General features: G+C 39.5%; 1 protein-coding gene across 2 annotated transcripts in view; it reads right to left on the reverse strand.

The window, feature by feature from the left end:
* The window catches only part of caskin1 (CASK interacting protein 1), a 252,122-nt gene that overhangs the window by 121,442 nt on the left and 106,400 nt on the right, over positions 1–24,280 (reverse strand). For both annotated transcript variants that reach the window (XM_030141014.1, XM_030141016.1), the window contains exon 2: positions 2,425–2,476. In XM_030141014.1, the coding sequence (XP_029996874.1) occupies positions 2,425–2,476 (52 nt within the window). The remainder of the gene's footprint in view (positions 1–2,424; positions 2,477–24,280) is intronic.

The raw sequence follows: 24,280 nt of genomic DNA on the forward strand, positions 1-24,280 counted from the left end.
CAGCAGCAGCAGCGATCTGAGCCTCACCTGGGATTGCCTCATCCAAAACAAACTGTGCTTCATCCCATGGAGTTACAGTGTGTTTCTGTCCGTATACCACCACCAGAGGGGGAGGGTGAGAGTGAATGAAGAATGGGTCAATAATGTAAAGTAGGGCTGTGCAATTAATCGAAATTCAATTACGATTTCGATTATTACACGCAACGATTACAAAAAATTATGTAACCGAGAAAAAACGATTATTAATTACCTCCGCCAAGGAGGTTATGTTTTTGCCAGGGTTTGTTTGTCTGTTTGTCTGTCCGTTAGTGTGCAACATAACTCAAAAAGTTATGGACAGATTTTGATGAAATTTTCAGGGTTTGTTGGAAATGGGATAAGGAAGAAATGATTAAATTTTGATGGTGATCGGGGGTGGGGGCATTTCCAACAAACCCTGAAAATTTCATCAAAATCTGTCCATAACTTTTTGAGTTATGTTGCACACTAACGGACAGACAAACAGACAGACAGACAAACAAACAAACAAACCCTGGCAAAAACATAACCTCCTTGGCGTGGGGAGGGCCCACGGGGGGGTGCCACTGATCAGCCTTGGCGGAGGTCTGCGCTCTCCGAGTGCTTCTAGAGCGCAGACCTCCGCCAAGGCTGATCAGTGGCCCCCCCCGTGGGCCCCCCCCCCCCGATCACCACCAAAATTTAATCATTTCTTCCTTATCCCATTTCCAACAAACCCTGAAAATTTCATCAAAATCTTTCCATAACTTTTTGAGTTATGTTGCACACTAACGGACAGACAGACAGACAGACAGACAGACAGACAAACAAACCCTGGGTGGGGGGGCCCACGGGGGGGGGGGGCACTGATCAGCCTTGGCGGAGGTCTGCGCTCTCCGAGTGCTTCTAGTTATTATTATTATTATTATTATTATTATCATTATTATTAAAATGGTTTCAAACTCTTGGATTCTAAACCCTGACTTTCCATAGTCTGGATAATGTATAAATGTATGTGTGGAACTTGTTCAGTCCATCAGATCAGTCATAAAACTGTATAAAAAGGCCCTCTGTGGTTCAGTCAGGACTCCTGCTTCATGGCAGAGGGCGCTACTGAGCACAACAGGGTCTTTTGCTACAAGTCAAGTGCAGTGATTTGTTTATTTTTCCTTCTTGCCTTAAAAACGGAAGATTACATATCCAACATAAATTGACTGAAAATTTTATTTTGACCTTAAATGAAAAACATCTCACATGAAGACTGATCTTATGAAATCGTGTTGTATGTCACAGCAGTTCTTATGGCATTTGGCATACTATATGTACACATTTTTGACCTTTTGCGTATTATTCAACGCCATTTGATCGCGTGTCAATTTGCGCCAAGATCTCTGGTTCACATAACCCTAACCCTCAGTCCATGGTATTTAATGCAGCATGAACATATACAATATGCAGAAAGCTTATTGTCACGAGGGTGGAAGTGAGAGGACTCACATGCACGGTGCTGAAGGTAAAAAAAAATGTATTAACATAAATGATAAAGAAAACATGGAATATGGATGAAACAAAAACCTAAGTCAGAGTCCTGAGAGAGCAAATGTCCGGGTTATGGAATGGGTGAACAAATGCAAATGCACCAGCGTCGCACGGCTGCAGCACCAAGCCTTAAACAGGCTACAGAATGATGTGCTGCAGCCGTGCGATGCTCAGCAGGTGGTTCTGATCCGGAATAATGAGGAGAGGGAGGAGCCGGCGGTCAACACCGGCGCAAATCGTAACACTTATAATGCGTACAGATAACATGCCAATTAAAAGTGGTGTGTATATTTATGCGAGTCATGATATCACGTTGTCGTAAGAATGTGTAAAGAATACTGATCTGAGATATGAAACATAACCTGTTAACTGTTGCTAATATTTTTCTAATAATGTAAATGTAAAACAGGAATGTTGTAAGTTTGAATGGACATCCATCTTTCAGTCCATACAACTCCTAAATGCAGCAGAAAAACTGTCACTCAGGATTCATTTTCCACTCTAGAAAACAATAAACACAGTCCAACATTGTGAGGATGTGGGCCGTACTTCATGAACTCGATGCTTTGTTTATGGCGTTTGTGAAAACTCACTGATGACAGAGGTTCACTTAAGCATGAAGCCACGTCCTGTAAACACATAAGGCTTACCATGACCAAATGGGTCCAGGAAGGCATCACTACTGTACGAAACAGTTGGAGTCATGACACGGCTGCATTAATACTCCATCACTGTCACATTTAAACTGCTCAGCCTTGTCTGAAATGCAGCTCAGTGGTATCTAATCCTCTTATTACTGCACAGACAGAGGGAAAAGCTGCCATGATGATAGAACTTCTGAATGGGAGGAGGAAAAGGAAGTGGATGATGCAAAAGAGAGGAACTTACCCATCTGTATCCTGGAAGTTGACATTCACTTTCTTTGCAGAACCGAGGAGCTCTGGAACACAAGAAAACACAACACAAAACCCATTAAATAAAGGTTAAAGGCCCTCCGAGCCGTTTTATGATGTGACTTTGCAGTATTGGTGTCAGGGTTTCCCATGGGCCGGCTCATGTCAGTCTGGAGTTTGGACCGACTGGATGGGACAAAATAATGTGGACCTTTATCTGTCACTCATCTACTCTTCTTCTAGCATTCATTCTCTGTTCATCTGACACAACAGCCCCTACATCGCAGCAGATTTGATGGAGTCGACCATCAGAGGAATTGTGCCCTCCCAAATGTTGACGCTGGTTGGACCCACGAGGTGTTTTTTCTGGAGCGGTCAAATTAAACTAGTATCTTTTATTTATTTATTTATTATGGATAGTGCATATTTATGAACATTTACAACAGTCGCAGCTGTAAATATGCCAGACTGTAGCAGCAGTACTAATTTCCATCTGTAGTCCTGAGGCAGGTGACAAGAAAGACAGTCAACAAAAAGGCAAAACATCATAAAAACACACAGAACACAGTATCTGTTTTTGTCTCATTTTACTTGTCATGTCTCACATGTTTTGTTATGTTTTCAACAGCAACCACTTAATCCCACTGTCTGGTCTTACGTCTGTTTTGTCCCACTGTCTTGTCTCGTCCTGTCCCTGTACACTGTCGTCTAGGAGTCCTCCCTCTATGTATGTATGTGTATGTGTATGTGTATGTGTACATGTATATGTATATGTATATGTATTTATAACATGAGAATATGAAGTTGGAGATTGTTGCTTAAACAGAAGCTGTAATTAAAAACAGTTAATAGTAATTAAAAGTTGTCCTCTGAAGCGGGGTGGTGGTGGTGGGTTTAAAAAAAAAAAAACTACTAGTGCATTGACCCGTGTGGATCCACAGGTTCTAGATGTGGTCATTTTTATTCCGTTGTGTATTTGTGCATGCTGTACCGCATTTGTCATATTTTGATAATTCAGAAAATGGTCCAAAAGAAAAGCTACGACAAGTGGACGGATAACAAGGTCCAGGCGGTTTGTGTTTATTATTATTTATTTAAATTCCTCCTCCGTGGTAAAAGTGGACCAGTTTGGGTTTGAAACTGCCGGGCTGAAAACGGGGTCATTCTGACCCTGACTGATGTTCTGTTGGATGTTTATGTTCACAGCATGGTTTACAGGATGGAACTGGTGTTTTAGATTTCAGCTTTAAGCCAAAGAACAGACTTTTCCATCCATCCATCCATTGTCTTCCTCTTATCCGGGGCTGGGTCGCAGGGGCAACAGTCTAAGCAGGGACGCCCAGACTTCCCTCTCCCCAGACTCCTCCCTCTCCCCAGACTCCTCCCTCTCCTCAGACTCCTCCTCCAGCTCTTCCGGGGGGACCCTGTGGCGTTCCCAGGCCAGCCAAGAGACATAGTCTCTCCAACGTGTCCTAGGTCTTCCCTGAGGTGTCCTCCTGGTGGGACATGCCTGGAACACGTCCCCAGGGAAGAGTCCAGGTGGATCAGACACAGATGTCTGATCCACCTCAGCTGGTTCCTCTGGATGTGGAGGAGCAGCGGCTCTACTCTGAGCTCCTCCCTGGTGGCTGAGCTCCTCCCCCTATCCCTAAGGGTGCGCCCAGACACCCGACGGAGGAAACTCATTTCGACCACTTGTATCCAGGATCTTGTCCTTTCGGTCCTGACCCAAAGCTCATGACCATAGGTGAGGGTAGGAACGTAGACTGACCGGTAAATTGAGAGCTTCGCATTTCAGCTCAGCTCCTTCTTCACCACAACCGACCAGTACAACGACAGCATCAGTGCAGACGCTGCACCGATCCGCCTGTCAATCTCACGCTCCCTCCTTCCCTCACTTGTGAACAAGACCCCAAGATACTTGAGCTCCTCCACTTGGGGCAAAGACTCTCCACTGACCCGGAGAGGGCAGACCACCTTTTTCCAGTCAAGAACCATGGCCTTGGATTTGGAGGTGCTGACAGACTTTTCATTCTCTGTATCTTTTATCTTTAAACACACGTCTGTGAGTCGTCTGAATGAAAGCCTCTCAAATGTAGACGCTGTTATTCATCACCTTGCTGAGTCAGACTATCGTCATATTTCTTTGCTGCTGTTTGCAGAAAACCAATGTCCTTCCATCATTTGTGTCAGTGTGAGCTCCTGAGGTGATCAAAGTGCATCTGTCTGTCATTCAGAGCATTTCCATCCTTCACAGTGGACTTGTTACTGCGGCTGATTACGCACACACTGAAGGAAGATGTGGAAAAACTGGCAGAAACATTCAGCAGCCACTGAAGACACCAAATGTCCAATAAACGCCCAAATGTTCTGAAGAAATGAACGACACAGACCAAGGTGTGCATCTGTGTTCAGCTGCAACAGCACAGAAAAATACAGATAGTTTTCAAAATATGAGCCAAACACTGTAGAAGTTTTCATTTCCTGTCTGCCAGAGAATCTGTACTGTTTAGGTTGGATATGTAATAACTGAACCTTTAGCTGGAACCAGGGCTCAGGGGTTAAAGGGTTAACTTCACAGCCCATCCCCTTTCTCTGCTGTACTCAGTGGAGCTCAGATCAATCTGATTCCTGTCCCAAATATCGAGTGTATATAAAGACAGATGAGGGGACAGCTCCCTACAGTCAAACCAAATCATGTCAGTTTCCCTCCAGTGGCTGATGCACTATGGGTCATAAGCCCCGCCCCCTAAATCTTGGTCAGTGGGGTGTGGGCCGATAGATTTTTCCCCACAGGTGACTTCTGCCTTTTGTGTTCAAACCGTCATATTTCACCTTTTTTGTTTAGAACAGTTATTTGAGATTTAGATCTGAAACACTGAGGATTAAGGATTAGGAGTGTGGTTAAATCACTCGTGGACTGTGTGATTTAATATCAATTCTGTGACGTGATACGAAACTGAACTCATCCCTCATGTCTGGAAGAGTTATTAACCACATCTTATGTAACAAAAACTGGCAACTTCAACCTCCAAGACTTCATCTGTTAACAACAGTGTCCAAACGAAATCTCAGCAGCGTGGAAACTCTGCGGCGCAACATTGACTTAAATCGAACTGTCAGAAAGTAGGATCTGCACTGAAGGAAAACACAGAAAAACCAACCAGTCCTGTTTTTACTGCTAAGAGCTGGATTAACTCTTCAGAAAACACTTCATTTTCATCTGCAGGGGCGTAAGAAAATATCAGTTCTGCAATATATCGCAATATTTCATTTCACAATACTGTATCGATATTAAAAAGTACTGTATTGATATATTTTAGGTATTTATTCAAATGCAGATATTGCGGAGGTTGATTTTTATTTTCTTTTTTGTTTATATTTTATTTATTATTATTTAACACTCTTTTATTAAATAATGTTAGTTCCTTTGTTGGGATTGCACCAAAATAATGTTCTGAACTAATAGAATATGAACATTTGAACAGGATCTTAAACTGTAATGTCTGTAAAACATCATTTCAGTTTGAACACAGGAACATTTTGTGATGTAACATTAGATCCTGTTCTGATCAAATAAAAATGTGTTTAGTATTTGTGCAGATTTCTGGTGTAATTCAATTCTTCAAGGAAATAATTTTTTTTAAAAGAAGCAAACAAAAATTTGCCTTTTTAACAGTATAGGATATATTGTGATATATCATATCGTGATCCTACTGTTGTTATTGTATTATATTGCCAGTAGGGGTGTAAGAAAATATTGGTTCTGCAATATATCACCATATTTCATTTCACAATACTGTATCGATATTAAAAAGTACTGTATTGATATTTTTAGGTATTTATTCAAATGCAGATATTGCAGAAGTTCATTTTTGTTTTGTTTTTTGTTTTTCTTTTTTGTTTATATTTTATTTATTATTATTTAACACTCTTTTATTAAATAATGTTAGTTCTTTTGTTGGGATTGAACTAAAATACTGTTCTGATGTTAGTTCTGAACTAATAGAATATGAACCTTTGAACAGGATCTGAAACTGGAATGTCTGTAAAACATCATTTCAGTTTGAACACAGGAACAGTTTGTGATATAACATCAGATCCTGTTGTGACCAAATAAAAATGTTAGTGTTTGTGCAGATTTGTGGTGTAATTCAATTCTTCAAGGAAATAATCATTTTAAAAAAAGAAACAAAAAAATTGCCTTTTTAACAGTATCATAAAATATCGTGATACATCATACTGTGATCCTAGTGTTGTGATTTGTATCATATCCCCCCTGTTCGTCTGTGGAAGATTCATCACCTTATAGATGGCTGTTATTTCAGTGATGGTTCTGGTAGGAACATTAACTGGGTTTGGTCAGAACCACATTAACCCATAAACCCCCAGTGTGACTTTTGGGTCAGTTCCCAAATACACATTTCTCTATTTTAAACCTTGCTTAGGTGATTTATCACCATTTATTATAATATTATGCACTGTATTTTGTATTTTTAAGTGAAAATCATGTATTTTCCTATATGTCATTTGCTGATGTTCATCAATGCTCATATTGAAGTTGAGGGTTATTAAAAACAGAGAAAAGTGAAGAAAAAGTGTGTTCATCCACTGTCATTTATCCTTTGCTTTTTTTCAGTGTAAATCTTTCAATAAATTATACACATTTTTCAAATCGGATTTTTTATAATTTTTTTTTGTGTTTTTTGTCCTTTTATGTTTTTTATAGTAGGTTAAAGTGAAAAAATAACAGGCAGATGAGAACGATGAAGTTGTGCTGAAAAACAGATCCCAATAATGGCTATAGTAAACATTTGTTTATATATTATATAAAGGCAAAATCAAAAGGACTGAAAAACGGACAAAATAGGTTCAGACCACGAAGGGTTAATATTTGAATGTTTCTGCAACAGAAGGTACATTGTGCCAATTATTTTATTTGTTTTTGTTGTTGTTGTTGTTGTTTTTTCAAAATACAACTTGGTTAAATTATTTCAGTGTGTATTTAAGTACTTTTTTGAACATTTTGAGCACAATTTCAATAATACCGTGATAATAATGATAACCGTGATAATTTTGGTCACAATAACTGTGATATGAAATTTTCATATCATTACATCCTTAGTCTGTATAAATATATAATGTATGATTATACCACAGATATAATGTGTATTATATTATACAGGCTGGGGAAGCAAAATTTACAATGAACATTTAGTTGTTTTTCTCAGCAGGCACTACGTCAATTGTTTTGAAACCAAACATATATTGATGTCATAATCATACCTAACACTATTATCCATACCTTTTCAGAAACTTTTGCCCATATGAGTAATCAGGAAAGCAAACGTCAAACTGTGTGATTTGCTGAATGCACTCGTCACACCAAAGGAGATTTCCAAAATAGTTGGAGTGTCCATAAAGACTGTTTATAATGGAAAGAAGAGAATGACTATGAGCAAAACTATTACCAGAAAGTCTGGAAGATACTATTAAAGAAGAATGGGAGAAGTTGTCACCCCAATATTTGAGGAACATTTGCACAAGTTTCAGGAAGCGTGTGAAGGCAGTTATTGAGAAAGAAGGAGGACACATAGAATAAAAACATTTTCTATTATGTCAGTTTTCTTGTGGCAAATAAATTGTCATGACTTTCAATAAACTAATTGGTCATACACTGTCTTTCAATCCCTGCCTCAAAATATTGTACATTTTGCTTCCCCAGATTGTATGATTAGGAATAATGAATTAAACCTTTATCGGACAAGTTTTGGTAATTTGTAAATACATTAGAAAACAGTAACAGTTCCAGTGAGGACAGTGAGTCCACAATCTGAGGTCCAGTGTGGTCTCCAGGGTCTGTAAGGTCCAATGTGGTCTCCAGGGTCTGTAAGGTCCCATGTGGTCTCCAGGTCTGTAAGGTCCCATGTGGTCTCCAGGGTCTGTAAGGTCCCATGTGGTCTCCCTCTGTCCCTGTGTCTGAAGCAGATATTTTCAGTGATATAACAGGGAAAGTGTTGAGTTTTGTTGACGTCAGTGATTCGTCATCCGGCAGATTCACAGCTCAGCAGGATTGAACGTCTGCCAGGTGAGGAGAACCAAACAGCTGGTCCAGTGGCCTTTGTCATGGTATCGAACTGCTAATTACAGAGAAAACACACGAACTGGGACAATTAAAGGAATACAACCGTGCAAACATCCACACAATACGCCTCTGTTCCACTCAAACTATGTTTTATCTGTGGCCTTTAGTTTAATGTCCTGTCAGCGGATGAGGTGGAAGTGAGACGCGCACACACACACACACACACACACACACACACACACACACACACACACACACACACACACACACACTCCAGGGTGCAGGAAACAGGACAGTCCCTCTATTGTACAGGAGACAGCTCCCAGCGCCACATTGATTTCCCAGCAGCCTCTCTGGACGCTAAATGCAGGGATTCACTCAAACACACTCTTTCAGGCTGGCGGCTTTCAAAGGCACGTCCTGTGTGTATGTGCATGTGTGTGTGTGTGTGTGTTTATGTGTGTCATGAAATGGGTATAACATCACAGAAAGCAACCGTCCTCCTCCGCTGTGCATGAATTTTTTAGCGAGGTGAAGATGTGGTAAAAGGACACAAAAGTTCAAAGAGGTTGAGGAAGTCGTTGAAGTGGAATTTCGATAGAATCTGCTGAACAGAGGTTGGAGGTTGTTTCTGGGCTGAGGATGTGTGTGTGTGTGTGTGTGTGTGTGTGTGTGTGTGTGTGTGTGTGTGTGTGTGTTGGACATGTTGGGATATCACTGATAAGCTCCATACAATGACTGGCGTCTTCCCAAAGCTCCTGCACAAACAGCCGCTCTTCCACATCTGCTCTACAGGCCCCTGCAGTGACCTTTTGACCCCACAGCGTCATGACTACCAGTCCATCACCCCTGACCCACGGCTCTGAGTGACCACGTTATGTGACAGGAAAATGAACACACCCAACGGAACGGCAGAAATTTCCCCTCGTTTAATCTGACGGCGTCTTTGTGACAGTCTTTTGTGAGGAAAAGCTTTTCCACTCTGGACATGTGGTTTTCAGCAAATGACTCCCTTCAAATACTGTTGTCAGTTTAGTCAATCCTATATAAGAGGGATCCCCAACCCCTGACCAGTACCAGTCCGCAGATCATGTGGTACCAGACCGCAAAGAAAAAACACAAAAAAGGTTCATCTTAAAGCTATTTTTTCCATTAGTCTTGAGGAAATTTTATTTTAAAAAGCAACCGTTTCCACCCTCCCCTCACAACCGCTTTTGACTCTGGTGCCATTTCATGAATCCGTAGTAACACAAGGAGGAAAATATCAGTTCTGCAATATATCGCGATATTTCTTTTCACAATACTGTATCGATATTAAAAAGTACTGTATCGATATTTTTAGGTATTTATTCAAATGCAGATATGATGGAGGTTCATTTTTGTTTTTTTGTTTTTCTTTTTGGTTTATATTTTATTTATTATTATTTAACACTCTTTTATTAAATAATGTTAGTTCCTTTGTCGGGATTGCACAAAAATAATGTTCTGAACTAATAGAATATGAACATTTGAACAGGATCTGAAACTGGAATGTCTGTAAAACATCATTTCAGTTTGAACACAGGAACATTTTGGGATATAACATCAGCTCCTGTTCTGATCAGATAAAAATGTGTTTAGTATTTGTGCAGATTTGTGGTGTTATTCAATTCTTCAAGGAAATAATCATTAAAAAAAAAAGAAACAAACAAAAAATTGCCTTTTTAACAGTATCATGATATCTGTAGGACAAAAAAGGTTGGGGACCACTGCTATATAACGTAGTATGTCCCAGGGCCGTCCTAACAGTATTATGGGCCCCCGGGCAAAGCAGTGTACTGAGGCCCCTCCCACAGCTACTACAGGAATTATGATTGGATGGAATTCACTGGTCTTCAGGATGTTATTTCCATGAACATCAGTCAAAGCCACTTCAAACCATACTGACCCACTGTGTATGAAACTGATTTTATATATTTATAAGTTTCAGTCTGAAAAAGAACGTTCTCCTGCACAGTTGGTCACCACCATGCACATGAACACTCTGAGTGACACGTCAACATTCAGGAATACAGATTTTGAAATTATTTTTCTGTACAAATTCTAGCACAATATTTTAAAAACACATCAGAACTAAAATGATAGAAAAATTTTGTACAAAATAAATTTAAAAAAACAAACTGCAAATTTCACCAGAGAATAATAAAATCTACGTACAATAACTGAGAAATTCAAGTACAAAAAATTTATATAAAAATAACAGAAAAAATTTGACTAAAAATTAATATATATTTTTTTTAATTACTGAAAAAAGCAGAACTTACATTAGCAGTTATGGAAGTAACTATAGGCCTTTGATGGGTATGTCTCATATATGATGGTAAACTCTCAAATGTTGTCTGTTCAGACCTCTGCACAGAAACCACACTGTATTCAACTGCATCACCTCTGTGTGTAAACTGTCAGATTTTCAGGTCTTTTTGTACTTGGATATGATTTGTTGTATGTTAAAAATTATGAATGAGGACAATGATAGTGACTTACAGACACATCTGTGTGTGTGTGTGGGGGGGGGGGGGGGGTATAAGTTGCACTCAGAGGTGGGTAGTAATGCATTACATTTACTCTGTTACATTTACTTGAGCAACTTTTTACATAAATTGTACTTTTAAGAGTACTTTTAATACAACATAATTTTTACTTTTACTCGAGTATATTTATGAAGAAGAAACGCGACTTCTACTCCGTTACAATGTACATTCTGCTCGTTACATTTATTTTTGGTCATTTGTTAATGCACGAACAATTTGTTTTGTTTTGTTAGAAAGACTTCCGCTAAAATCTCACATGACCATGTGTCACCAATCAAAAGTAGCTGTACATGCCTTTATTTATGTTTTCATTTATTTATTAACATTTAATTTATTAATGTTGGATTTAAAAGAACAATAAATATGTTTCTCAGGAAGTACTCAGTACTTGAGTAATTTTTTCATTAAGTGCATTTTTTACTTTTACTTGAGTAATTATTTGAATGACTACTTTTTACTTGTACTTGAGTAATATTTTTCTAAAGTAACAGTACTTTTACTTGAGTATAATGTTTGGCTACTCTACCCACCTCTGGTTGCACTTCATCCCACTACTTTTCAAATGTTTTTTTTTTCTTTTTTAGTTTTTCTTTGCTGTTTTAGATTCAAAATAAAAAATGAACCCACAGACTGTGCTAATGCTAATGCTAATGCTAGGTGCAGTGTGTATTAGGGTGGGTCCAACGCTGTGCTGTTTGCAGATGATGCTGTCCTTCTGGCACCGCCACAGAGCAGCCTCTGTCGGGTTTATGTCTGGAATGTGTCGGAGCATCTCCAAATGGGATGAATCACCAAAAGCAAATGAAGACACCAACAGACGAACACCCACATCTGGGACCGAGAGCAGGCTGGAGGATAAAACACCAGCTCCTGTCAAAGATTCAGCTTTTGTATCTGTGTGTGTGTGTGTGTGTGTGTGTGTGTATGTGTGTGTTCTCCCAAAATGCAACTGGACAGCCATGGAACGGTAACAGTCATAACAAACAGTGAAACCATGGTTATAGAGGGGAACACACACTTCTATAAAACACACCACACCCACTCAGCTGCAGTCACACTGAATGGACACACACACACACACACACACACACACACACAAATACCTTGGACACTCATAGGGTGTATTAATGTCCAAACACAAAATGACTTAACTCTGACATACACAGATTATGCACCTGCACACATATGTATTACACACACACACACACACACACACACACACACACACACAGGTCACTTGGCTGTAATTCTACAGTGCAGGTTGACATTAGTTGCTGTCCAAGCGTGTGCAGCAGCTGTAGGTGTTTGCTGTCTTATACCAGCGCTGCCTGAGGGAAGGACAGAATCTGCAGCACAAAATGAAACAGAACATCAGAGAAACGCTACAAAACACGCCTGTTCTACAGTTACCCATCGTGCTTTTCAGGATTTCATTAAGTCGTCAGTTTTGTAGAACTCTGAAAGCTGGAGGGGAGCAAGCTTTAAAATATTCAGAAATAAAAACCTGTTATTATAAGTATAAATAAATGATGAGTAGTGAAGCCTTGAGGATTTGAAAAGGTTGATTTGGAGAAAGCAGACGAAAATGTTGGCATATCACCCCGGCAGAAAGGATGAATCAAAAGGAATTAGACTGCAGTCTGACAAATATTAGATAAAAGCCTGAACAACTGACCATTCAGCATCAGAAAATACACAGTCTGGACTAAACAACAACAACAACAACAAAGTCTCACAGTATGTAGTTGGACTGCCTTAGACTTTAACTCTGAGGTAAGTTTATGCAGCGTCACAACACTTATGGGCGGAGTCAAGGGCGTCCCAGATGGACTGCCCGCTACTGTTTGATTCCTAACTGTTGAACCAGACCAGCTGAACACAAATATTCTACAGAATTGTAAAGGTCTAAATGCCATCTGAGGGAAACATTTAGTTTACAATATTTTTAAATGAAAAATATGCAAAACTACTGCGTCACAGATGGAAAAAAAATGTACGTCTATTTTTTTTTCCAGAATTCCAAAGTTCTCCAAAGTGAAGTTCCTCTGACATTTTCCTACTCAAATGTATTCAGTGTAAACCTTAAACCCTCTATTTTACAACCCAATAATTGGTTATAGAGGAAAAAAATATATGATCAAACCTAAACAGAAAGAGTTTAGACAAATGTCAGCGTCACAGATGGACAACACAAGGAAATATACAATTAAACATTTTTTATTTCAGTTATCAATATCATATACATTTATTTACAATCCTACTATAATGGATGTTCTTTGTCCGATTCGTGTCCTGATGTTGCAGCACGGGAGGGTGTACGGGTGCAATGCTGCTGTTGCACCATGGGTACAATGCCACTACTTAAATCAAATGCATGTTTTTTGGTATAAAATTGAATTAAAGTAGTATTTTTGTTGTATAATCCTACTATAATGGACGTTCTGTGTCCGTTCTGTGTTCCGATGTTGCAGCACAGGAGGGCATATGGGTGCAATGCCACTGTTTCACCACGGGAGGGCACTATCGTACAATGGCACCATGGGTACAATGCCAGTAGTATTTACAACATACAAATAATATCAACATTATATTCAAATGTATGTTGCATAGATATATGCATTTATTAATTTTAAACACTGTGTGTTTAGAATATGACATAAATAACATAAGAGTCAAATATCAGTGTATTTGGAATAAATGAATTGGGATTGGCATGAACTCAACATGTTCTCATCTAAGTTCATCCTGGGTACCTGGCACACACTGCACACAACGATCCACCAATCACAAAAGTTCTTAATCAGTTTGCCGAAGCAGACCACGCCCCCTGCACACGGAGTGCGTCGCTGGTAACTACATTGAAAAATGAGCAACGAACAAGAGAAAATCACTGAAAATGAAGAGTTGGTGCCAAAAAGAAAAGCAACGTCAGTTATCTGGAATTATTTCAGCTACAGAAGGATGAAACTGAAACATGTGTTCTGTCGACACAAGCAGAGGAAACACGACTAATTAGTTTGACCATTTACATCAGCACCACACAGCTGTTATATCCTCCTGAGTAGTTTTTCATATCCCAATATATATCGCAGGGTTAAAAAAATTGCGTATCGCAAGGTTAAAAAAAACCAAGTGTCAGTTTTTTCTAATATCGTGCAGCCCTATTTGGACATCATCCCACAAAATAGTTCTGGGTCTTTATGATTTTAGAACTAAATCCTGTTTCCCATTCTCTGCAAAGACCAAACTTTCTGTGTGAGGCTGATGGTGGCGGTGTACGGCACATGCAGCTCCTCCATGCTTCTCTACATCTCAGTTCAAACGTCAAAGCCCTCCCTCACCACTGCATCCTCTATGACTTAGTGGGCTGGACATCATTAACTATTCATAGACCAAATCACTGCTTCATGTTCATGTGTAAAGCTCTGCTGGGTAAACTCCCACAATGCCTCAGTGCCCTTCTTTCTGTTGGCTCTAGTAGTTTCCATCTACGTTCCTCCAAGTCAGGGGTGTCGAACTCATTTGAGTTCAGGGGCCACATACAGCCTAACAAGATCTAAAGTGGGAACCAGTAAAATAATATAAATAATAGGATAAGAACTTATAAATAATGTCAACTCTAATGTTTTCTCTCTGTTTTTGAGTGAAAAAAGTAAAATTCCATAATGAACATGTTTACATCTACAAACCGTACTTAAACATAACATGAACAAATATGAACCTGAAAATTCTTAAGAAAAATAAGTGCAAATTTAACAATATTACGCCTTAGTTGATCATTTAAACATATGCATTACAACTTACAGATGACAGTGGATCTACAAATAGACAAAACATTTAGTAACAGGCAGAATATTGGTACAATTCCACAGACTTCTCTTAAGACATTTGAGGTTATTCATATTTGTTCAGGCTGTTCATATTTTGCCTGTAAAAGGCTAGTCTGTAAATGTAAACATTTTTGTGTCATTTTCCTTTTTTTTTTTTTTTTTTTGCAGTTTTCATTATTTGTAGGTTATTGTGATAGTATTTACTGGTCTGACCCACTTCAAGTTGAATTGACCTAAAATTATTTGAACATCCTTTATTGTTAATATCTTAAGTGTAATTTCTGCATTTCATCCTGGGGGCCAGATTGGACCCTTTGGCGGGCCAGTTTTGACCCCCGGGCCGCATGTTTGACACCTGTGCTGCAAGTGGTGGTTCTTGACCAGGGGTGTTCAACCTGTGGCTCCTGGGCCACATTTGGCTCTTGGGCCCTACTCTTATGGCTCCATGTGGCTTTGTCAAAAAACATAGAAACACTACCTTTTTTTAACACACTCTGCTATTATTTTCACAACCATAAAGTTATTCTAATGTTATGCAGTTATAAAAATGTAGACTACGCTCCAAATGAATCAAAAAGTAGTAGTAGTAGTAGTACACGGAAGGTATTCATCTGTTTACTCATTTGTAAAGAACGCATAAAAAAAAGGCTAAACCGTCTATTTTTATGTTGAAAAATATGCAAAAAAAAAAGTACTAAAATGAAGGGAAAAAATAATAAAATAAAATAAAATAAAATAAAATAAGCAACAAGGATTGTTATGTGGGCCCAGGAGTTTTTGTTTTGGGCTCTTTTTTCCTAAATCAGTCCAGCTGCTTTTTGACACTGTCACACCTGCAGCCAGACGTTAGTCTGGTTTTGTCTGTCTTTTATGTTTTGTTTGTCACTTCCTGTTTTATTTTGTTAAGTTTCCCTTCATGTGTCTTGTCTGTCGTCTTTACTTCCTGTTCCCTGATTGTTCTGACCTCTCACCTGATTACCTGTCTCCGCCCTGATTTGCTCCACCTGTGTCTCGTTGTCTTCCCTCCCTTTTGTGTATTTAAACCCTGTCTCTTCCCTATGTCAGTCGCCAGTTTGTAACTCTCGCAGTTCTTACCAGCGTTTTGACCTCGTCTGTTCGTTTGTCTGCCTGTTTTGACCCGTTTTTGGATTCCCCGTTTTTTTGCCTTCTGCCTGCTCCCTGTCGGTTTTGTCTGCCTCATCTGACTCCCTGGTTCTGATCTTCTCGCCCTGACTACTGGTACGTGAGTTTAGCCTTGTCCTTATGTCCTGTCGCCTGATTGTTAGCCTGCCTGTGCATGACCTGTTTCCGTCCCTGACCTCCCTTTGCTTTTCCCTAGTCGGGAAAAATACCCCAAAGGCCGCTCGGGGAGACGGGCCGTCGCCCTCGATCCGGAGGACGAATCTAAGGAGGAAATCCCCAACCTTTATCCTCAAGATTCTGTCACTGATATTATTATTACACCTGTGTGTAATTAATATATCTTTTGAACCTTATTTTTTGTGTCCGAGTTCTGCATTTGGATTCAGTGTTTGTACTAACGCCATCACAGACACCTGTTTAACTCCGTAAAGCAGTTCCACGGTAAAAACTCAGGAAAAACAAAGGAAAAAAAAAAAAAAAGGAAAATCACCACAAAACTGGAAACAACAGGAAAAACAAACAAAAAAAACACAAGGAACACACACAAGGAAACACTAGGTTTTCCCCTCACTCCACAGGTGGTGGGGGGTGAACTGAGCATGCTCAGATGTCTATGGAAAGAACAAGGTCTGTTCTATCAGCATGATTGGAAATGTTTCCTGTTGAACAAACAGTTGAATTTTTATGAATATTTAAAATAAATCATCCATTCAGAACGCTCACCACAGACATGTCAGGGGTTAAAGGGTTAACTGTAGCGTCTGTATGTGAGTGGGAGTACAAAAAGGCTAAAACCACATCACTAATACTAAACAGAGATAGTGAAAGTAAAAAGAAGAGGCATCGTGCTTCTGGAGGTGAATTCTGTGCAGTCTGCTGATCGTGGGTTTTGCTGCTCGTGGTAAAAATGGGCTGATTTTTAAACCTCATGGGAGAGAAGGAGAGAACAGTGTCGCTGCTTTTCTTCATATGAGCTGTTATATAATGTGTATCCTGGGGAACGTGCACAAACAAATCATAAACGAAGGGATTTACTGTGTTCTTTCACACCAATAACATGACAAGAATGAAATAATATTCCTATAAACACTAGTTTTAATTATTCATGGATGTGCTATTACTGTTTTTCTAGTTCTTTCTCATCTGTCACGCTCACGCCAACACATTCTGACTTTTTCGTTTGTCTTCGTGCTTCTTCCTCCGCCCTCGGTCTCTCTCTGGCAGTGACGCTGGAAAATAGTACGGCGGACTCTGAAAGTGGACCTGTTGGCTCAGCCCTGATCGATCCGACCCCGTTTCCCCTCCTCCCACTGTTTCCTTCACCTCTCCACCCCGCTGTCGTCATCTCCTCCTGTCGTCCGATCTGGGTCCACAAATGAGAAAGGTGATCGCTTCTCTTCTCCCTCACATGCAGGCCTGTTTCTCACTCTGCTTTAAAGGAGTGACATTTTGGTTTTTTACCTCCAAGGAGGTTATGTTTTTGTCGGCGTCTGTCTGTCTGTCTGTCTGTCTGTCTGTCTGTCTGTCTGTCTGCAGGATAACTCAAAAAGTTATGGATGGATTTGGATGAAAATTTCAGGAAATGTTGATACTGGCACAAGGAACACAGGAGGTCTGCGCTCTACGAGTGTTTTTCTAGAAAAGACAGTGCAGACCTCCGCCAATTTCGATCAGTGGGCCCCCGTGGCCCCCCCACCCCTGATCACCACCAAAATGTAATCATTTGTTCCTTGTGCCAGTATCAGATTTTCCTGAAATTTTCATCCAAATCCTGGGCAGTGATCTGCCTTGGTGGAGGTCTGCGCTCTCTGAGTGCTTCTAGTTCTAAATGTTCTTCTTCCTTTTCCCTCATTTCCCTGTGGTCTCCATAACCTGTAAAGGCTCTGCTGGGGTCTGAATTCTTCACTCATTCAACTCCACAGCTCCATCTTCAACCCTATTTCTGACTAATGACACCAGAAAGGTGGTTTGGAGCGCTGGCCCTTTAAATGCACATGAGCCACTTCAGGCTCCGCCCCCTCCAAGTTATTGGCTGTGCTGCTCTGTCCCATTCAACCAACAACTGAACATTTGAGGTACTGGGCTCCAAGTTTGGACATAGTGAAAGTGAAACTTACAGACGCTTTACTACTTCCTCTAAACCTCCTGCTGTTGTGCAGCTTTTCCCCAGTAACGGAAACTTTAATTTGAGGGCGCAGGAACCCCCCCAACCCCCCCCCCCCCCCCGTTCCCGAATCATCCCTGCTTGGATTGGCCCAATCTTGTCACTAAATCCGATCCAACCCAATCTTCTAAAAAATGCTAGATCAGCAACCGATACCAATCTGTAGATTGAATAGGGACATCTCCATTTTGTAGTCCTATTAGCTCCTCCCACATTAGGACAGCTAACGCTGACATTGTAGGCGTTGCCATGGACAACAAGACAAGACCAGACGTTTTGAAAATGACAGGAAGTGTGCGTCTTACATCATAACGTATGTACGTACTCCAAAAGAAATCAAATAATAGCCTGAAACATGTAAACCAGGGTTTTTCAATTATCGCATTTCTGAAGTGCATGTAAACGCATCGCATCTGATTACAGCAATTATCGGATTACTCCCAGTTATGGGATTTAAATGGTCATGTAAACAGGCTCAGTGTCTGTCCAGTTAGCCACAAGCTAATGGTCAGTGTGGTTCTAAAGGACAGGCTGAGCTCCACACTGACAGAACAGGAGAACATCCATGTTCTGTGTGTTCTGACTGAAGGTTTATCTGCACCACTGAACATCTGCACCGCTGAACATCTGCACCGCTGAACATCTGCACCGCTGAACATCTGTACCACTGAACATCTGCACCGCTGAACATCTGCACTGCTGAACATCTGCACCGCTGAACATCTGCACCGCTGAACATCTGCACCGCTGAACATCTGTACCACTGAACATCTGCACCACTGAACATCTGTACCATCTGCATCACTGAACATCTGCACCACTGAACATCTGCACCACTGAACATCTGCACCATCTGTACCACTGAACATCTGCATCACTGAACATCTGTACCATCTGCATCACTGAACATCTGCACCACTGAACATCTGTACCACTGAACATCTGCATCACTGAACATCTGCACCACTGAACATCTGCACCACTGAACATCTGCACCACTGAACATCTGCACCACTGAACATCTGTACCATCTGCATCACTGAACATCTGTACCACTGAACATCTGTACCATCTGCACCACTGAACATCTGCATCACTGAACATCTGTACCATCTGCACCACTGAACATCTGCATCACTGAACATCTGTACCATCTGCACCACTGAACATCTGCATCACTGAACATCTGTACCATCTGCACCACTGAACACCTGTACAACTGAACATCTGTACCACTGAACACCTGTGCCACTGAACACCTGTGCCACTGAACATCTGTACCACTGAACATCTGTACCACTGAACATCTGTACCACTGAACATCTCTGATACCATTTGTCAGTTGGCGGCAAATTCCTCCTCATCTTTGTGTTGAAAATAACCCTCGTTCACAAACACACGTGTAAAAATACATCCCCCACACACTCAGTCCTGTCAGATTTGGATGGCCACCCCTGTGTGTGTGTGTGTGTGTGTGTGTGTGTGTGTGTGTGTGTGTGTGTGTGTGTGTGTGTGTGTGTGTGTGTGTGTGTGTGTGTGTGTGTGTGTGTGTGTGTGTGTGTGTGTGTGTGTGTGTGTGTGTGGGTTGAACAGTGGTTTTGGCGTAGGTGGACTGTGTGACCCCTCCTCATTCTCTGACATCAGAAAAGGCCGTGGTCGCTGTGTCATCAAATAAGGACATGAGCTTCATCCAAACGTCATATAAGGACAAGAGTGGGTAAGAGTGGGAGCACCGCCAACTGCATCCACTGCCTGCCAGACGTACACAAAAGAAACACACACACACACACATACACAAAGTGCTGCATCATGCATGTCTGTACACACACTGACAGGGAACTGTCACATTCAGATACAAACCACACACATTACAGCAGTTTGTGAATAAATACTGAGGATGAGATATTCAGGGAAAAATGGAACCGATTCAGAGTTTCAATTTACACAATAAATGTCATCATATATATATGTTCATAAATATACATATACAGGGTGGGGAAGCAAAATGTACAATATTTTGAGGCAGGGATTGAAAGACAGTGTATGACCAATTAGTTTATTGAAAGTCATGACAATTTATTTGCCACAAGAAAATGTCCATAATAGAAAATGTTTTTATTCTATGTGTCCTCCTTCTTTCTCAATAACTGCCTTCACACGCTTCCTGAAACTTGCTCAAGTGTTCCTCAAACATTCAGGTGACAACTTCTCCCATTCTTCTTTAATAGTATCTTCCAGACTTTCTGGTAATAGTTTTGCTCATAGTCATTCTCTTCTTTCCATTATAAACAGTCTTTATGGACACTCCAACTATTTTGGAAATCTCCTTTGGTGTGACGAGTGCATTCAGCAAATCACACACACTTTGACGTTTGCTTTCCTGATTACTCATATGGGCAAAAGTTTCTGAAAAGGTATGGATAATAGTGTTAGGTATGATTATGACATCAGTATATGTTTGGTTTCAAAACAACTGACGTAGTGTCTGCTGAGAAAAAACAACTAAATGTTCATTGTACATTTTGCTTCCCCACCCTGTATATTAGGGCCGCACAATTAATCGTTAAAAGATCGCGATCTCGATTCACACATGTATGCGATCTCATTTCTAAACACGGACGATTCTTAAGCATTTTATTCGACGGCTGCATTACAAACAAACGCCCACAAACTCAGAACCGCCTCCTCCTCCCTCAACCAATGGTAAAGCGTCTTTACAACACATGACCTGCTGCTGTCGACTGTAGTTGAGCGAAGAAAGAGTGAATTACAGCGGAGGAACGTCTGCGATAAAGAGAGGGTAATGGATGAAAACCCCAGTGGGAGTGGGAGTTTCACCCACCTGAACTGGTGTCCAGTTAAGGTTCACAGTCACATGTTAATCTCATGTCAGTTTTCTTTTCTGTCGTCCAGATCCAAGTGTGTTTTCACTTTCATTTCTCTGACTTCTGCTGTTCTTCCAGTGAGGATAACTCAGCCTTTAACCAAGAATCAAAAGTCTCGCTCTTTCCAAAAATTTTATATTAAAAATATTCCATTGTGCTGCTGGGAAGTTTCTTTGTGCTGCGAACTTTCACAGATCAGCTGACGTCGCTTAGCAACCAGGACCATAAGTGACTGGACTACTTGTGGAGTGATATGAAAGACCCAAATCAGAGGTAAAAGAACCCATTTTCCTTGACAGCGGTGCAATAAACATTTTGTGAAAAAATCGTGCCAGATAATCGTGATCTCAATTCTAAGCAAAAAAATCAGGATTCACATTTTTGCCAGAATTGTGCAGCCCCAATATATATATATGTATAATGTGTACAATATGTGCTAGATAATACAGTATATTATCAAAATAATGATGAAAAAAACATACGTAATAAGTGTGTACATATAGTTGTGTGTAGTCCGAATGCTGTGGTTCTCAGGTGGAGTTAAACAGATTTCCTGGGTGCTTCGGTGGTGCATTTGGGTGGAATCAGAGCCTCTGAACTGAACTACGTCAGACCGTGTGGACAGAAAAGGAAAAGGTGTGGAACATCCAGACAGTCGACCCCAGAACGGTGAAGCTTTACTGAATCCAAATGGACCTCACACTAAATACTCACTAAATGTTCAGGTCAGATTTTTGTGTGTTTCCATTCATTTTCTGCATATTTATTGTTGGAAATAAAGACACTTGGCCGATACAACCTGCAAAACTAACGGAGCTAAAGCCTGCCTCAGACAGAAGAAGGAAATATGAGCAGAGATGTGAAGGTTTCCCCTTAGAAATCCACCACTGAGACCTTTGGAAAGAAATAATGAACTTTCCAGCAGATGTGTGTCCAGGTATAAATATCAGCACAAAGACAGAATAGAATAGAATAGAATAGAATAGAATAGAATAGAATAGAATAGAATAGAATAGAATAGAATAGAATAGAATAGAATTTATTATTATCATTGTGTTACTCCAATAATAATATTAACAAAACACCAGAACTACAGAAACACAAATAGAGCAAATATAAATAACTAAAATTAAGATAACAAAATAGAATAGAAATGTTACAATTTTACAAAATAACATAAGAATAGAGCTAAGTAGAATAGAAAATAAAACTGGACAAAATATGAATAGACGTAAATTTACAGTATGAACAGTATGAACAGTATGTATTAATGTAAACAGTATGTTTATGTATAAACTAAATCTATATGAAAACAGTGCAGTTATATTTGGATAAATACTGAATAAATATTGTATTGTTATTGCAGAACAGAGGACCAGATGCATTGTGTGTGTGTGTGTGTGTGTGTGTGTGTGTGTGTGTGTGTGTTCCTGCTAACTCCAGGGGCTGTTTGATCCTTGTTGACCCTCTAGACTTCCTCTGTGCTCATAACATTTACTGGTCATAGCTTCTCTAAGCAGGTAGCACACACACACCATCTGTTCACCACACACACACACACACACACACACACACACACACACCTACAGTCACATGTTTGGACGTACGCCCTCATAAATACACTCAGTCAGATGAATCCATCCCATACGTTTACTGACTCCACTCAGACTGGTATGTGTGACCTGGACACAAGTTCAAAAACAGTATACGACACAGCACCACAGCAGCCCACTATGATCTGAAATAACAATAATAATAATAATAAGAAGAAGAATATTAATAATTCTTACTATTATTATTTACTACTTTGCTACTTGTTCCTACTAGTATGTTTCCAGTGTGCACTTGTAATTTTTCACTATTGTTTTTTTTGTTGTTGTTTTTTAATATAGTTTATTGTTTTTGTTATTTTCTTGTGGTATTTCTTGTGTGCATATTTAGTGTTTGTGCTGCTATTGGAACCTCAATTTCCTGAGGGCTAATCTAATGTAATCTAATGTAATCTAATCTAATGTAATCTAATCTAATCTGTTCTAATCTAATCTGTTCTAATCTAATCGAATGTAGTCTAATCTAATCTAAACTAGTGTAATATAATCTAATCTAATGTAGTCTAATCTAATCTAATCGAATGTAGTCTAATCTAATCTAAACTAGTCTAATCTAATCTAATCTAATGTAGTCTAATATAATCTAATCTAATGTAGTCTAATCTAATCGAATGCAGTCTAATCTAATCTAAATTAGTCTAATCTAATGTAGTCTAACCTAATCTAACATAGTCTAATCTAATCTAATGTAGTCTAATCTAATCTAATCTAATGTAGTCTAATGTAATCTAATGTAGTCTAATCTAATGTAGTCTAATCTAATCTAAACTAATTTAATCTAATCTAATGTAGTCTAATCTAATCTAATGTAGTCTAATCTAATCTAATGTAGTCTAATATAATCTAATCTAATATAATCTAATCTAATTTTATCTAATGTAGTCTAACCTAATCTAATGTAATCTAATGTAGTCTACTCTAATGTAATCTAATGTAGTCTAATCTAATTTTATCTAATGTAGTCTAATCTAATGTAATGTAGTCTAATCTAGTCTAATTTAATCTAATATTTTACAGTGAAAAAAGTCCAATTACATTATGAAAATGTTTCTATCTACAAACTTTCCATTAAAAAATGTAAACAACATGAACCAAAATGAACACCCCGACATGTTTAAATACAGATCAGTGCAGTTTTACCAGGATCACACCTCTGTTTATACATTACACATGTGCAGTACAACATATAGATCACAGGATCTACAAATACACAGAACATTACTTCTTTCATTATTTGTAATAATTCAGACATTTCAGGCTCGTTTTTGTTCAGGTTATTTACATTTTTTTGAAAGAATTGTTTGTAAATGTACAACTTTTTTAATGTAATTTTATTTTTTACATTAAAACACAGAGAACATTTGTAGTTGTCGTCATTTAAAGGTTATTATGACAGTATTTTACCGGTCTGGTCAAACTGGGCTGAATGTGGAACCCAAACTAAGAGGATTAATATCTTAAATGTCATTTTTGCTTTTCACAAATTCATCCTGGTCCGGTTTAGACCCTGTGGTGGACCGGTTCTGGTCCACGGGTCGTCTGTTTGACATCTGTGAGCTAAACC

This window comes from Sphaeramia orbicularis, chromosome 8 (genome assembly GCF_902148855.1).
Source record: "Sphaeramia orbicularis chromosome 8, fSphaOr1.1, whole genome shotgun sequence".
In the NCBI taxonomy this organism is placed as follows: domain Eukaryota; kingdom Metazoa; phylum Chordata; class Actinopteri; order Kurtiformes; family Apogonidae; genus Sphaeramia; species Sphaeramia orbicularis.